At 51.7% G+C, this 16823-nt stretch overlaps 1 protein-coding gene across 5 annotated transcripts in view; it reads right to left on the bottom strand.

The window, feature by feature from the left end:
- Positions 1 to 16823, bottom strand: part of NFATC1 (nuclear factor of activated T cells 1) — a 106552-nt gene that overhangs the window by 15285 nt on the left and 74444 nt on the right. For 2 of the 5 annotated variants that reach the window (XM_033087400.1, XM_033087402.1), the window contains exon 9: positions 15709 to 16398. The exons of 1 other annotated variant lie outside the window; for it this stretch is intronic. In XM_033087400.1, the coding sequence (XP_032943291.1) occupies positions 15709 to 16398 (690 nt within the window). The remainder of the gene's footprint in view (positions 1 to 15708; positions 16399 to 16823) is intronic. 2 more of the 5 variants (XM_033087403.1, XM_033087404.1) reach the window with 2 other exon arrangements.

Genomic DNA, 16823 nt, shown 5'->3' with positions numbered 1-16823 from the left:
GATGCCGTCTGCTGAGCGAGGCACTGCCTCCCGCTCGCACCAGAGCCTCCTCCCCACTGGTCCGGCCACCGGCCTCTCAGCCACTCTCACCACCCCCAGGAGGCCTCAGCGACAACATGGAGAGCTCTGGACCCTTAGGTGCACAGTGGACACCAGCATGTCATGAAGCCTGTGGCTGGCCTGGCCCTAACATCAGAGGAAGCAGCACACAGGAGGAAGTGGCAGGCGGGTGAGGCTGGGTGATTCTGGCGAGAGGCTCCAGGTCGAGACAGAGCTCCCGGGGCCGCCATGCCCGCCATGCCTCCGGAGAGGAGAGCGCGGCCGGTGCACCAGGCACCCACTTTCCACGTTTGCTCCTCAGTGCTTTCTGCTCCATTATGACAACAGGAAACTGCACGCAGGGTGGAAAGCTGGCATTCATTTGGTCCAGTGGAAACCCCCGTTTCCACCTTAGGGAGTGGGAGTGATTGTGAAGACCATCGAACATCACAGTTACTGTGCCAGGAAGCTAAGGTGGGGGTATGGCGCAGGGCGGGGTCACTGGGTGGGGTGGGGTCCCGGGGAGGGGGCGGGGCAGGGCAGGGAGGGGGCCAGACTCAGACTTGTCATTCTCGTAATCCAGCATAATCACCCAATTAACAGACAGACTTGGACAAACATTTTGGGAGCTTTCTTCTTAAACTGAGATGCATAAAAATACCTACACATGGCTCCCCGCCCCCCAACACGGCTAGCTGTCCTGTGGCTGCTTTTTCAACTGTGCCGCAGACGCTCCTGCTGAGGCCAGAGCAAACACTCAGGTGACGGAGGGCCAGCTCCCTCCAGCCAGCCCAGCGGCCGCCGCCTCACTTCATCCATCCACCACCTTCTCTCTCCAGCCATCTGCCAACAGGAAATAACTGTGCTGTGCTGAGAGTCTGGGAATCCCAGAAAATAATCTTAAATCCACAAAAATAATTGAAGTTCGCTCCTACTGAGCTGCTCAGTTCCATTCTGATTTTTATTACAATGTCAACAAGAGTTTAATTTGTTTTAAAGTTTAGGTTCTTAAATCTGAGTGATATACGGTAGTTTACAGCTTGCTGGCAATCGCTACTGTGGAAAAAAAAGGAAAGTGCGTATAAAGGCGATTCTAAGTTTGACACCGTGACAGTGGGGACCTGCGCCAAGAGCAGCAAACAGCAAGGCTTTCCCCACAAGGCCGGCGGCGCCCCGACACGTGACTCGGTACATTTCCCTCCCTGACCAATCTCATCTGGGGCCTTAATTAAGAGGAAATGTCCTAAAATGTAATTTCTTGCACTAAACACTCGCAGATGCCAGCAAGACCACTAATGCAGCAACTGTCATATCTGCGCCCCTTTCTAGAACCAGATCCAAAACAAATGCTCAGCAGGCAGGTCCAGGCGGCAGGCAGCCCCTCGCCTGGGCACAGGGCAGCCCAGAGCACGTCTCCCAGACACACTGCACTGAGCATGAGAGGACACTGCACGCGTCCCCACAGACCTGCTACAACCTCAAACACATCCCGATGCAAAACGTCAGCCCTGGGTTTTCCGACCTCACTTCTGCTGGGGCAAACAAAGCTTAGCCCCGTTAAAATCATGTGCAGGGACCCACAGGATGAAAGTGCAAACCCACCCCTTTATGGGCAGATGGATGGAGGAGGCCGCCAAACAGAGACTAAAGGGGTGACCAGTGTGGGTCCCGCCTCACAGCGCGGCAAGGAGGCTGCTGGCGCACACAGCGGTGGTGGCAGTGGTGGTGGTGGTGGTGGTGCAATGGCAAACCCCCCCTACGTCTGCGAGGCCAGACACTGTCTCTGCTGTGCTCTTTCCCTTCCCCCTCCCACCGGGCTGGACTGCAGCCAGGGCCTCGGGTAAATCACAGCCGCTTGGAGATGTTGCTGAGGGCTGAGCTCCCTGCCCTCCAGGCCCTGCTTCCTGCCATATCTAAAATTCTACAATCAGCAGCTGTGAGGGCCTGATAGGCAAGCCTTCACCGTTGGGTGGGAGAGAGGATGGGCTGGGGGCTGATAATGCCCCCCAGGCCCCATGACGCCTCCTGCACTGTCTGCCCTGTTTGGAACAAAAGAAAAGTAGCCCCTGGGCTCTGGGAGCCAGTGCTGTGCAGGCTGGAGGGAGTGGCCTGGCCCACTTGGTCTATTGTCCCAAGTATCAGGCTTTGATTAGTTGGGGTCCCAGGGCCTGATAAGGGCGGATGTTTTAGAAGGGGACAGGCTGTCTTTGTTCTTTACTATGTATAAGTGTTCACCTTATAATCTGCAAGGAAGGAAGAACCTGATTTCAAAATTCAAACTGAAAAAGGTACACGGACTCAAAATTCCTTGTGCCCCCCTGCATTAATGTGACAGAGAACCCCCACGGCCACAGTCACAACAGATGGTGCCCTCCCTGCCCGGTGGCAACAGTGGCTGCGTTCATCTCCCTGCTGTCCAGGCCTTAAAGATGGCCTGAATTTAGCTAAACAAGAAGTAAAGAGGACACAGTTTTTCATTCCCTAAGAGAACGGCTATCACTGGCGTGGTGTTTGTGCCACACAAAAACAAAATTAGAATTTTCTCCTGACACTCCCTGAGAATGGACCCCAAGGACCATACGCAGAGGACACTGTACGTGCCACACACGGGCCCCCAGCTTTCCAGGCACCATCTGTCCGCCGGCATGGAGCATGTGCACAGGCTCATCGCGTGCACAACCCTCGGCACCCCGGGAGGGAACACCCTCAGCTGCACCCGAGACGCAGGCCCAGGCCGTCCTCAGAAATGTCCCCCTGCCAGGCCAGTCACTGCCTCTGCAGATTGGCTTTTTCTGGACATTTTCATATAAATGGAACCATATGCTGTGTGGCCTTCTGTGTCTGGCTCTTTTGACTTAGAGTAACGTTTTCAAGGTTTGTACCTGTCGTAGCGTGACTTAAGAGTGTCAGTCCTTCCTGTGACATAAACAGGTCACAGTTTTCCTATCTGATCGCCAGCGGCTGGATGTTAAGGTTGTTTCGAATGTTTGGCTGCTGTGAATATCGCTGCTGAGCACATCTGCGTGCCAGTTTTCGTGTGGACACGTGTTCATTTCTCTTGGGTAGACACCTAAGAGTGGAACGACGGGTCTGCAGTAAATTTTTGTTCAACTTTTGAGACATTGCCAAAGTGGCTGCACCATTTTACATCCCCACTAGTAATGTGTAAGGTCCCAATTTCTCCACATCATCTCCAAAATCTGCCATTGGCTTTTACTATCATAGTCACTATAATGGGTACAAAATGTTATCTCATTTACATTGGTGTCTCATTTGCATTTCCTATGACTAACAATGTTGAGTATCTTTTCCGTACTTATCAGCCATTCATATTTCTTCTTTGGAAAAAGGTCTATTTAAATCCTTTACCAATTTCTGACTAGGCTGTGCCATTATTGTTGATATACAACATTCTTTGTATATTCTCAATACAAGCCCTTTATCAGATATGAGTTTTGCAAATACATCTATCTGGTCTCTTGCTTGTCTTTTTGTTTTCTTAATGGTATCTTCTGAAGCATAACAATTTTGAATTTTGACGTGGTCTAACTTACCAATTTTTTAATTTTATGGACTGTGTTTCTGGTGTCCCATCTAAAAAAAACTTTGGCTAATCCAAGGTTTTGAGGATTTTCTCATATATTATCTTCTAACTTTTACTGTTTTAACTCTTACATTTAACTCCATGATCAAATTTCAGATAATTTTTTTTTGTATGGTGTGAGGTAAGGATCTAAGTTCATTTGTTTTTTTCACATAGATATCCAATCAATCCAGTACCATTTATTAAAAAGGCTATCTATCCTTTGCCTCAATTAAATGACTTGTCACTTTTGTTAACAATCACTTGACCATAAACACAGGGATTTATCTCTGGGCTCTCCATTATGTTCCATGGACCTGCATGTCTTACATCAGTACCACGCTGTCTTGATTACTGCAGCTTTGCATAAGTTTCGAAATCGAGAAGTAGGAGTCTCCCAACTTTGTTTTCAAAATTGTTTTGGCTCTTCTGGATCTTTGAAATTCCACGTAAATTTTTAGATCATTTTGTCAGTTTTGGGGAAAAAAGAAGATCTGAACTTTCTGGATGTGTAGAATAATTTTGGTAGGGCTTGTGCTGATTCTATAGGTTAATTCCAAATGTGACCAGAATTAATCTTTCAAAATTTATCCAAGCTCATTTCATGGCCTGGCAGGAAGTCTGTCCTGGAGAGCGTCCCATACACACGCAACTTGTGGAGTGTTTTACAGACACCTTTGAAGTCAAGCTGGCTTACGGTGTTGCTGAATTGTTTCATATCCTTGCTGATATTCTGTTAGTTGTCCTAACCATTATTGAGAGTGGGATATTGAAGTTTCCAGCTCTTATTTTTTAATTGTTTTTCAATTTATCACTTTAATTCTGCCTTTTGTTTCATGTATTATGGGGCTTTGTTGTTAGGTGCAAATATATTTATAATTGTTATATCTTCCTGCTCAATTTATTCTACTCATTATAAAATGTCGTCTGTCTCTAGTAACATTTTTTCAGGGGGTGGAGGGTCCTAAAACTATTTTGTCTGATATTAGTATAGCTACCCCAGATCTCTTTTGGACACTATTTGCAATGACATATTTTTTCCATCCTTTTACTTTCAACCTATTTGTGTTTTTAAATCTAAAGTATGTCTTTTGTAGACAGCATAGACTTGGATCCTATGGGTTCCTGCCCCCACAATCTAGTCTCACAAACTCCACCTTTTTATTGGAGTGTTTAGTTCATTTACATTTAATGTAATTTGACTGGTAGGATTTACATTTGTCATTTTGCTATTTGTTTTGACTTTTTGTTGTTGTTGTGGTTGGTCCTATGAGCTTTCATTACCACCTTCGTGTTAAATATATATTTTTCTGGCGTTACCATTTAAATGCCTTCTTGGTCTTGTTTTATTTACTGTATGTATTCTAGTTATTTTCTTAGTGGTTCCTCTAGAGATTACAATATGCATTTTAACTTAAAACAATTTCAGATTAATACTAACTTATTTCTAATAATATATAGAAACTTTGTTCTGCTCTAGCTTTCTTCCCTATCCCTTCTTTTGTGCTATTATTGTCATACCAATGACATATTTATATATCATAAGCCCATCAGCACAGTTTTGTAATTATTGTCTTATATATTTTCTTTTACATCAATTAGAAGAAGAAACATGCTTACGCTCTCTTTTTATTTACCTATGTAATTCTTGTTACCAGTGCTTTTTATTTCTTCATGTGGATCTGAGTTACCATTAGCCTGAAGGACTCTCTTTAGTTCTTATTGGAGGTCAGGTCTGCTGGCAACAAGTTCTCTACATCTTTGCTTTTCTGGGAATGGCTTTATGTCTCCTTATTCTTAAGGCCAGTTTTGCTACATGTGGACTTCTTGGTTAGCAGTCTTTTTCTTTCAGCACTTTGAAAACATTATCCCACTGTCTTATGGCCTCCAAGATTGCTTGGAAGTCAACTGTTAATCTTATTGAGGTATCCACGTACCTGGTGACTTGTTTTTCTCTTGCTGCTTTCAGAACTGTCTCATTTTCTTTGACTTTTGACAGTTTGGTTATGGTGTGTCTAGGTGTGAATCTTTCCTACTTGGAATTTGTTAACTTTTTGGATGTGTAGAATAATGTTTTTCATCTAATTGAGAAGACTTCAGCCATTACTTTTTCAAATATTTTTTTCTGCCCTTTTCTCTCTCCTCTCTTTCTGGATTCCCATTATGTATGTTTGTGTACTTTATGATGTCCCCGTGTTCATTTTCCCTTTTTTCTTTCTTTCTACTCTCAGACTGGATAATCTATTGATCTTCCTTTGAGCTGTTTATTTTTTTTCCTGTTGATTCTTTTAATTTGCTGTTCACATCCTCTAATGAATTTTTCATTTCAGTTACTGTACTTTTCAACTCTAGAATTTCTACTTGGCTCTTTAAAAAAAAAAATTATTTCTATCTCATTAATGAAATTCTGTATTTGGTGAGACATAGTTGTCATACTTTGCTTTAATTCTTTAAACATGGTTTCCTTTAGTTCTTTGAAAGTATCTATACAAGCTGATGTAAAGCCTTTGCCACTAAGTCTAATACCTGAGCCCTCTTGGGACATTGTCTGTTGCCTGTGGGTGGGTTTTTATCCTGACGTATGGGGCATATTGTCATGTTTCTCTGCATGTCTGATGATGTTTTGGTGGAAACTGAACATTAAAGATAATACATTATAGCAGAATCAACCCCCCCAAATTTGCTGTTATTGTGGTCTCTTTTTTTCCTCCCTGTTGCTGCTTATTTGATGAGCAACTTTCCTGGACTAATTTTGAAGATTCTGTATTCTCTGCGGTGTGCGGCCACTAAATTCTCTGTCTCCCCTTAAAAAAAATTCATGTTTACATTCTTACGCCTGGCTTCCTAGGGGTTGTCCTCAGGTTAGCGTCGTTTAACAGTCAGTCGATTACCAGTGGGAGGTTTCTCTAAGTGCCTTGAGCCATCAAACCTTCACCTTTTCTCAAGGAGACCTGTGTACGCAGGCTATTCACAAATCAGCCTTAGCTCTCCCTTTTGCTTGTGCAGGGTCTCAAGGGAGCCAGAGGTGAATGACTGGGACCCTCCCTTTCTACAGGTCTTTCCTGAGCAAATCTTCTAGATCCCCAGGAACATGTCAGTGTTTTCCAAACTCTGCTGTGCTCATCTAGTTGTCTGGTCAGTTTGCTTCAGTGGAGACCACAGTGTTGGGCGGCTCCAATGAGCGTGATTCCAGCATCTGTCATTTTTGATGATGCCACGGAATGTGGCTTTTCCAGGGAGCTTCATGACCAGTCAAAATTCTGACTGTGCTGTGGGGAGGGGGTTTGAACAGAGCCCCAGAGAGGCCAGTCTCCTTCACTGTCTGTGAAGCTGCTGGCTTTGCACACTGTGCTCCATGGATCTGTTGGGGTGAGGGTGGGGGAGGGGGAAGCAACAGGATGGGTCCCAGGTTAAAACACCACAGATCCCACTGTTCTTACCAAGGCGCATTTTTCATGAATAAATGCTTTTCATTTGTTGCACCTCTTTGGTTAATTTCCAGATTGTGAAATCATTGATTTGATAGTTTTGTCAGTATCTTTACTACTTTTGGGGGGAGTAATTCACCAAGGTTCTCTTGCCAGCATTCTGGAAGTCCCACCTACCTCTAGTCCTTCTTATCAGAAAGTGCCTCAGTTAGTAACCAGCCATCCTCTGAGAAAGCAAAAATATATACTACATCCCTCCTGAGCGTATAAGGCCACCTCATGCTTGAAAGCTAGACTTGTGAGGAGTCTTTGCTCATCTTACCTCTAGGGGGGAAAACATTCGAAACACCTGAAACTAGTATAGTAGACAGACTGTGAGGTCAAGGTCGTGTTCCTGCTTGTCACTCATCAACTGTGATTCTGAGCAAGTCAGGGCACATCGCTCTAAGTCTCAGTTTCCTTTTCTGGCAGGTGGGGTTCACACTGGCAGTCTGCCCCACAGCACTGTTCTACGTGAACTGAGAGAATATGTGTGAAAAATCACCTTGGGAAGAACTGATGGCCATGCATCCAGCACTAACAACTCTTCCTGCCGTCTGCATTTTCTGTTTGTTGGCAACGATGTGTCCTGTTGGACTGGGAACTTCTTCGCCTCCGATGGGAGGAAGACAATGTATGTCTGCCCATGTGCTTCTCTGCCTGGACCTGATGGCCTCGGTACCTGTCACTCACTGCTCCTCAGGCACCCGTGTGCGTGCATCCACTATGTGTCGGGAACCCACTCAGAAGTGTCTGTGCCTGACTGGCTCTCTGCCGGGAGCTGCGGGGGCACAGAGCCAAGGGCCTGGCTTGAGTTACAGGGCCCTGGCTGCTCTCGTGCAAACACAGTCGTCCGACAGATGTAGACAGAGCCCTCCATGCCCTGGTCACCACTCTCCCCAAAGAGACACCAAGGCCTGATGGCCTATCAACAGTTGAGCTCTGTGACGGCAGCTATTATGCTTCTAAATACCTGCTTTATGGCTTCACGCTCTGGTGACACAGCACAGCGGTATGCTACTTGCTGGCTCACAGATATGAAAGTGTCTGTGAAGAGAACTCACTCTGGAGTAAGAAAAATGAAACGAACAAGCGTCAAAGAAAGAAAGAACATGCAGGGCGAGCGCCAGCAGTGTGCATTGGTCGGAAACGAGGACAAAGCCGCTCGGAACTTCTGGAACGGCACTCTCCTCTTTGCAGGAGGAAAGCAGCGAGTCCGCCCAGAAAGCTCTGCGTCGCAACCATGAAATGCGCACACACCAGCACCTTCCCGTCCAGAGCTTGCCTGTGACGAGGGACAGCATGTCACAGACATGTCCCACGTTGCCCACACGTGCACTCATGTCTGCACATCAGCTCTCACTCCCTCTTGCCTCTCAGTGACAAGTGTTTCTCAGCACTAAGTAGCTCTAACTGGTGCTGGCTGTTCAAGTTCCACAAAACCTCTGGCCCTCCCCTTTTGCTTTCTTTCTGTTCCGCCCCCGTTTCTTTCCCTGAAATGAATAATGTCAAACAAGTCTCCATCTGAAGAAGGAAATAAATTAAGACACATGATTAAGGGAGAAAGGCAGAAGGTTAATATTCGCTGAAAGCAACACCAGCAAATTCCCTTTCAAGTGCACAGAAAATAATTGTGCCGTAGAACGAGACTTTGATTAGAAACTCAGGGTAATTCAAAGCATTCCTCACTTATAGTTAATGCCCACACCAGGCACCTGAGAAAAGTGCCAGAACCCCACAGATGCCCAAGCTGCAGTGTCCTATGAGCAGAAGCAGCCCCCACCTAAAGGAAGGGATCCTCTCACGTCACAGCATGACAAGCTACAGAGCCCGGCCGGCACCCGCTGGGTCCACCGTGGTGTTGCAGCACCCTATTTCCAGAGAAGCTGCCTCAGCGGGTAACCAGAGCCATCCTGCCGCCCACCTCCTCCTTCATGCAGGGGCCGATCCCCACCTGCTGCCACCCTGGACTTCAGAGGAAAGCACAGGCCGTCCGAGACTCACAGAAACCTGCTGCCTGTCACTGCCTCCAGCAACTCACAGGACACCGCTCACACCCATCAACAGCCCCAGTGGCTGCCGGCTGACAGTCGGGTTCAACGAGACAAAGACTGAGACATGGAGGCTGATGTCCGCACGTCTGTCTGACCCGTGGGAGGCACAGAGTCCCCGGAAGCTTGGCTCCGCGTCTGGTGTCGATGCTGGCGTTCCAGTTGGGCACAGCCTGTGGAAAGGCTGCTGCAGCCCCTCGAGGTCCCAGCGCGGGAGGCAGCGGTTAGAGGATAGCAACTGCTGGCCTGGCCTGCACCCGCACGAGCTCGCTTCTGGGCCCAGCAGACCCCCCGCACAGTGTGGGACAACCTGCATGTAAACCGCTGGCCCAGACACTCACACAGTCCCCACGCTGGGTGGCGTGGTGTCATTTTCATGCCTCGACACCGCCATGCAGATGTCCACGTGCATTAAGGAAAGACCCTAATGGACTATTTCATGGCAGACTCCATTACCCTACGCGTCACGTGGGAGCCTCAGTCCACAGTATTAACGAGGCCGCGTGTTTGATCACCGTCATACAGACCCTTTCAATCAGCGTTGGGCTGGGGAAGGCCTCAGACTTGGGTGTGTGCCAGGTTCGTAAAACTTTCCATGAGGAAAGCCTTTTGTTGTCTCCCCAAGCAGCTTAAGCTCAGGAAAAAAGGGGAGGGGAGATGGGGGCTCGGCCCAGACTGGGGCAGACGGGATCCTGGCTGCCGGGTCCACCTGCTTGTTGTTTTAATGACATCTAGAGTTCTGGAAACCCGAGACCTCCTGGAGGGACCTGAAAGGGCCGATTGTGGCGGAGGCCTCAGGGAGGTCGAGGTGACAACAGGGGGTACAGCGGCAGACGAGCCAAGGCCTCGGGGGCCAGGGCTTCAGCTGCGAGCTCGAAGGAGGCGCTCAGTGTCACAACAGTTGTGTTGCTGTGGGTCCCCTTCACACACGCTGGAGCACACTCTCTGGGTTCAGGGATATTCCAAACACGCTCCCAGCAAATGCATGCAAATGGGAGCGCCTCCCCTGACACATAAACAGTTACGCATGTGCATGTGTGTGGCGGGCGAGCTGCCCACATTTACACGTCCATCAGCCAAAGGACAGTCCCCTCCCAGAGAAGTGTGGCCGCATAGACGGCTCTCTATGGGCAGTTCGCAGAAGGCCTATCAGAGGCTCATGCACAGCCTTCATGAGTGTTTTATAAAACCTACATTTAAAATGACATGAGGTTCGTAAAACTAATCTTTGAAAGAGGTACTCTTGTGGTTCTACCATGATTGAAGTCTAAATCGATGGCCTAAATCTTATGAATATTGTTGAACCAAGAATAGACTATAATTGAAATTTACTTGTGGGCCAAGTACCTTTGAAACAAAACCCGAGAAACAACCAAAACACAAAGAAATCCTAAACAAGCTGGGATTCCCTTTGGGGCCAGTTCACAGGGGGAAATGTGGAAAGTGCATTAACCTTTCAGGTCCTGGAGCGTCACCCAGCAGGCGGAAACGCCCTTGCTGATGTCTGAATAATGCAGGTAATGATCCTCTAAGTCCCCCAAACGCCCTGGAGCACCGGCACATGCCCTCCTATCTCATTATAGCCGTCTTAATTTCACCTTCCTAGAAACGGAAATAAAGCCCAAATACTGTGTTTCCCCGAAAATAAGACCTAATGGAAAATAAGCCCTAGCATGATTTCTCAGGAGGACATCCCCTGAACATAAGCCCTAATGCATCTTTTGGAGCAAAACTTAATATAAGATCTGCTCTTATTTTGGGGGAAACGCAGTAAAACACCGGTTCGCATATGAAATGAGCTTCTTGTAATTCCTCCCTTAGCGTCAGGAGCGGCTGTGAGGACCCCACACCGTGCTGCTGGCTTCCTGGTGGTTGAGAAACACAGTTGGAGGGTCAGGCCAGGGGGACGTGACTGGGCTTCCTGACTTATCTGTCAGCCTGGGAAGGCCCACCCCACACTCAACTGTCTCTGCACTCCCCTGAGTGACATGCGGTTGGGTTCAGTGCTATAAACCGCAGCACTTGGGCCGGTTTGTCCCAACTGGAGGATGGTGAGGGCCTGGCCCTGGGCATAAGGGAGGGAAACACGCCAGGAGAAGAAAGCAGGGGACACCTGGAGCGCAGACCCTGCCAAAGACAGTCAGGAAGCAGAGGTGCCAGCCCTGGGATGTGATGGAGGGAACACGACCCCACCGACCCCACCGTCTAACGCGCTCCCCTTGCTGAGCCGGTCCAGCTGCCCACCTCTCCCTGTCTGTGAAGCAGTCACGATTCAGTGTCTGCTTCTTAACGCAAGGCCGCCTGCAATGAATGGCATTTAATTGTCTGAGTTTTCTTGCTGTTGTTTCCATTTTCTCTGCCATGCGCCTTCCTGGGTTTGGCTGCACACTGCAACCCAGACACGCAGGGGCCCGGAGGCCCTGGAGCGAGTCCTGACCACCACCCCGCGCCACCAGGCCCGGGTCCAAACCTATGACCCTGCAGAGGCCGGGAATTCTGCACTGCCTCGCACTGTGGTAAGAGACACGGTGACATGGAGCAAAATGCATACTGAAACGAAACTCCTCTGAGCTCACTTAGTTAAAACTAAGCCGGGTACAGGTGAGGGAAGACGGAATATGACTGGGTTGAGAAATCAGAGCACAAGAAGGTGTCACAACTCCAAAGGTTACGTAAGCACTGTTCTCCGAGGTGCCCTCGAGTCCACGGGCAGTCGCTCCAGCAGGAGATCTGCTTCAGATACCGTCCTGGCAAAGGTGGCCATGCTGTCCAAGCCCCCTCAGTGCCCGAGCTCAGCCCCCCGAGGCAGCACCCCGCCCGGCCCGGGGCTGAGCGCCAACACACCAGGCCCACAACCGTGGACGGACATTCTCCACAACCTTCCTCTACCCACAACAAGGAGTTCTGACGGTGCCCCTGTCGGACAAATTCCTCTCCAAAACTTCAGTTATGTCGGATATAAAAACGGGGGCAGCAAAACGTCAGGTTTCGCATGCCGACTGGTCCTCCCAGCGTTAGGGAAGCATCCGACCGAGGCCCACACCCACCCCACTCTCTCCCACCCTCCCCGCCAAGGAGGTGCCTGTGCACGGCTGCCCCTAAACACCCTCAGGACTCGGAACGGAGGCTGGGGACTCTGTGCTGGGGACACGGCCTGGATTCTGCCTCAGCAGGAGGGGCGGGGGGTGTGAGCAGCACGGACGTGGCTGCCCTTACGAGATGGGTTCAGGCTCTGAGGACTCGAGTTTGGTACAAAGACCCTTCCAGCAGCCCTGACTCCCGGCGGACGGTTCGTCTGCACTCCCGCAAGACACAGGTGATTTGCCCTCATGCCCACCACACAGCCGTGAACATCCCGAGACTTCTGGGAAGAGCCAGGCCCATCCTACACTCCAAGTGCCTGTGGACTCTGGGAGACATAAGCCTCCAGACAGAGCAATAAACACTCCACAGGCTTTCCTGACAGAGACGGGCACCCAGACCGGACAGAACCCATGGCCTCACTGTCAGCAGCTACCTTCCACAGGTCACAGGCCTGTGTGTGGGGACAGGCTCCAGCCCTGAGCCAGGCGCCCAGGTGGGGTCAGCTCTGGAAGGGCCAAGGGGCAGATCAGGGTGTGTCTGGAAGGGGCCCAAGTCCATCGCTCTTAAGGAGCTCCAGGCTTTCCCAATACAGTTTTAACTGAGGACCAGCAACCAAGTGTCACGTATGGGGGTGGGTGTACGAAAAATGTGCATATTTATACAAATGCACTGAATGCTTTCTAGGGGGGCCTCTGGCACACTTAACTGACCCCCAAAATGAGCATCGCTTTGCTCTCGTGGTGGAACTGAACAGCTGTGTTTATAACCGGCCTGGGTCCATGGAGACTTAGTAGGAATAAGGCCCCTAAATTTAGGAGCCCTAGGACGGAGCCACCTGGGCTGGGCCACAGGAACATGGGTAGGACCTGGAGACAAATGACAGACGGCTGCTGCCAGGGGAGGGCATGTCGAAGCCAGGGCAGGGGGATTAGGACAGGAAGTGATGCAATTACTTCCGTGTTTGGGAGGGAAAACTCTGATCACAGGGAGAGCGAGGCAGAATATTCTTGGGGAAACATGAAGAAGTGACGTCCTGTCAGAAAGCGACCTTACAATGTAGGTGACAGACGTGGGGACCCCGAAGTAGAGGACACAGGTGCTTTGAGGTAGGACCTCCAGGACTGGAGCCTGTGTCGGCTGGGGAGCGTGACGGGGAGGGGCAGGGCCGCACGCCTGTCGGAGGTGCCAGGAGGGTGTGGGCACCCAGAGGAGCAGGACGGTGGCACTGCCTCCCAGGGACATAGTCCTGAGCCTTGGCTCTTCGGGACGCCCGCCAGGCTGACGGGGCAGGGGCAGTCGGCAGAGGCTGCACCGTGGGGGCTGGGCTATGTGCTCAGCACATGTGACAACCCCCCTCCCGTCCCCTACACAAGAGGCCTCAGCATGGACCGTCTTACTCAGCTTTGACCTAAGTGAACCAAGTCCACAGGGGCGCGGACGCTGGCACGGAACCAGACACCGAGTGCCCCCACACCCCCCATGCTGGCACCTCTCGAGGGGCAACAGCAGAACTCAAGTCCACTGGGAGCACACCCCCTGCACACCCTCCACACCCAACAGGCCACACTGCCCATGGGACACACTGCCCACGCGTCCAGCCTGGAAGCAGGGAGGCTTGGGCAGGACGGGGAGGGGGTGTGTGGCCTCCTGTCTCCCAGCCTCCAGCTGGGCTGCACCAGAACGTCTGAGACACGTGAGGGGCAGACAGCAGGAGCGTCCGGCCTCGGCTGGAAGCTGGGATGGAGGCATGGTCCATCCATCGTGGGCGCGCTCCACGTGCGCCCAGCAGGTGCCCAGAAACATGCCCTCCTCGTCCTGACCGTGGCCGTGGACCTAACGTGAGCTCAGGGGGACAGGTTCGATGAAACGTGACTGTAGAATGGAATGTCCACAGGAATCTGGCACCACCTCCTGGGTCGTAACACCCTCCTCAGGTGCGGAAGGCAGCTGTGGACGCAGTGTGGCCCTGAGGGAAGAGGCCCTGAATCCTGGAAGTGGCCTTGGGGCCTGTGCTCCAAGCGGGGGAAGGCAAGCCCACAGCCACACTACAAAGGGGCCACCGGCCTGAAGCGCTCACTATCTACGGAGCAGAATTATCTGAAAGCTCAAAGCTGGCACGAGGAATGAGCAGGAGCCTTTGGGGCCGTTCTCGGCCGAGCAGATGGGAATCTGTGAAACCCCGAACCTCGGGACTTTTGTCCAGCCTAGGGCAACGCGGGTGCTCAGTGGCTGCGGCCAGGATCTCGGCCCCAAAGGCACCTGTTTCCAGGCTGGCCCCCACCTGGAGTGCACAGGGTCATGTCTCCCACTGTGGGACAGCAGCTGCAGAAGTCACTGCTCTCTGAAAGGATCCCTGGGACCAAAAGGGCCGCTGAGAAACTCACGGACACAAAGGTGGAGAAACCATGACATTTACTGACACACCTGTCGTGGGAGAAAACAGCCTGTGACCTTCGGCTGTTACTTTTGGGGAAAACAGCTAACAGAGCCTCCGAGGCCTCCACCTGGAGGTCCAGGGTCTTGGGCCCGAGTCCGGTGGCATCTGCTCCCAGCATGTTTGTACCTCGTTCTGGGAAACAACTCACACATGGGGAAGGCGGTCTGGCTCCCAAACCAACAGTCCACACATGGCCCAGGAAGCACCCACTGTGAGCAGGTGCCACCGAGTCCAGAGATCCAGGTACAGGCAGCAGCCGGCTGTCACTCAGGGGAGCCGCACCTTGTCCCCACGGAAAGAGTGACTCGCTACCATAAACACGCTGAGAGTAACAACAGGCGTCTATGTTCTCATTTTACAGAAAGACCTTGGTATTCAAATCTTTACACCCCTTAGCCTGCCGCTGACAGGTGTCCCTTCCCAATCACACTAAACGTACCATGTCCGGTGACGTCTCTGCACAGACAGCGCCCATGTGCTGTGCCAGGGAGAAGACCCCACACATGGGGGTGCAGAAGCCACCCTGTTCCTGTCTTTTCATCGAGTTCCTGACAAGACTGTTACAGCACTTAAGGATCTTTACACAGCTGTACAGGCAAAACGCTCACCACTATCAGCTAAGCCATTTTATTTAGAATTGTTCACTCAACTAAGGGACCTCTCAGGACGCTGGATCTGAAGCCAGGCTCCCAGACGGCTCGTCTCCTAAGGGGACTTCTCCACTCGTGCTAGGCAGTGCTTAGTGGGGTCTGGCCCGCACACCTGGGCATCCTGAGGTTTTGGCCGGTGTGGCCAGGACAATGTTCCCTGAAGGTCTACAGCCACAGGCACCCGCCGGGACCGGTGGCCGAGGTGACGGAGCAGAGAGAGCCGCGTGGTGTGTGGCTGACACTGCCCACCATGCAGGAGTCGCCAACAGCAGTGGGCGGTGCCCCCGGCAGACACCACAGGGTGCTCTCCTCCGCCTGGGGGGAGCTCGCACACCCCTCCTTCGCACACGCCACACGGCGCCAGGCTGAGCGCGCACCTGCGGCCGCGGGCACTTACCGTCGTCCAGGTACAGCTGGTCCAAGTCTTGAGGCTCTCGCTTGACCGATACGGGTGTGGGGGCCAGACTATGATTACTGTCCTCACGCGCCTCGGGCAGCGGCAGAGGCCCGGTGGCTGCAGACTCTTTTTCCGGAACCTTCGGCAGTTGGTGCTGCTGGTGGCCCATCCCGGGTGGGCGGGTTGGGCTGCAGGACTGCAAACAGGTCGGCTCTTGGGTACCGGACGGTAGTGGAGAGGAGGGGCTGTTGGGACAGACTGCTGGCTGGCGACCCGGGGAACAGCTACTGCTCAGCTGTGGACTCACCTGTGGCTGCAGCAGAGCAGGGGGCGGCTGCTGGGGGGAGCCGGGGTGCGCGCCCACGGGTCTTGGCGCCTCCTGACCGGCGAGGACCCCTCCGGCTGGCCGCTGAAGTCCGAGGGGACTGAGGCTGGGGCTGGCCATGCCCTTGCTGTGGGGGGCGGAAGAAAGATTGTGGAGCTTCGGGCTGGCACCGGGTGGCGGCGACATCATGACGCTTCTCTGTGGACAGGGCGGGAAGCCAGCCACGAGGCAGGACCCCGGGTCGGGCGGCATGGTGAGCTGCTGGCCATAGCACGGCTTGGGGAGCGGGCTCAGGCCCTGGCTCATTGGTCCACAGGTCAGGGCAGGCTCGTAGTCATCAGTGGGCTCTGTTTTTATGATTGGAACTGTGAGAAGGAAAAAAAGTTAAATAAACACAGGCTGCCGATGGGTGCGACGGGCGGGCTGTGGCAGGACACCCTCCGAAAACAAACAGCGTCCTGACTGAGCCCCTGTGTCTCCAGCCTGGTCCTCCCACCCAATTAAAGAAAAGGGCGTGAGTCATGGGCTCCGGAAAACTGCAGCTGGTTCTAATACTCGGAGACTATTTTCCTTGGACTCTCCCCCAGCACTAATGTGCTATAAAAATCCATTTGCAAACTGCAGTGGAAGCTCTGGACCCAAGGGCCCATGGATTTGTAGTAATCAAAGCGAAAATTTTAACTTGGATGTACTAGTGCATTTCTGCTGCTACTGACACCCCGTCTGATAAACGTCTGCACATTCGGCGCAGTTGAACACACAGTAAGATGGCGTTGAGGGGTCGGTAAAG

Source organism: Rhinolophus ferrumequinum, chromosome 19 (genome assembly GCF_004115265.2).
Source record: "Rhinolophus ferrumequinum isolate MPI-CBG mRhiFer1 chromosome 19, mRhiFer1_v1.p, whole genome shotgun sequence".
Lineage (NCBI taxonomy): Eukaryota > Metazoa > Chordata > Mammalia > Chiroptera > Rhinolophidae > Rhinolophus > Rhinolophus ferrumequinum.
This window is presented reverse-complemented; position numbering and strand designations above follow the sequence as displayed.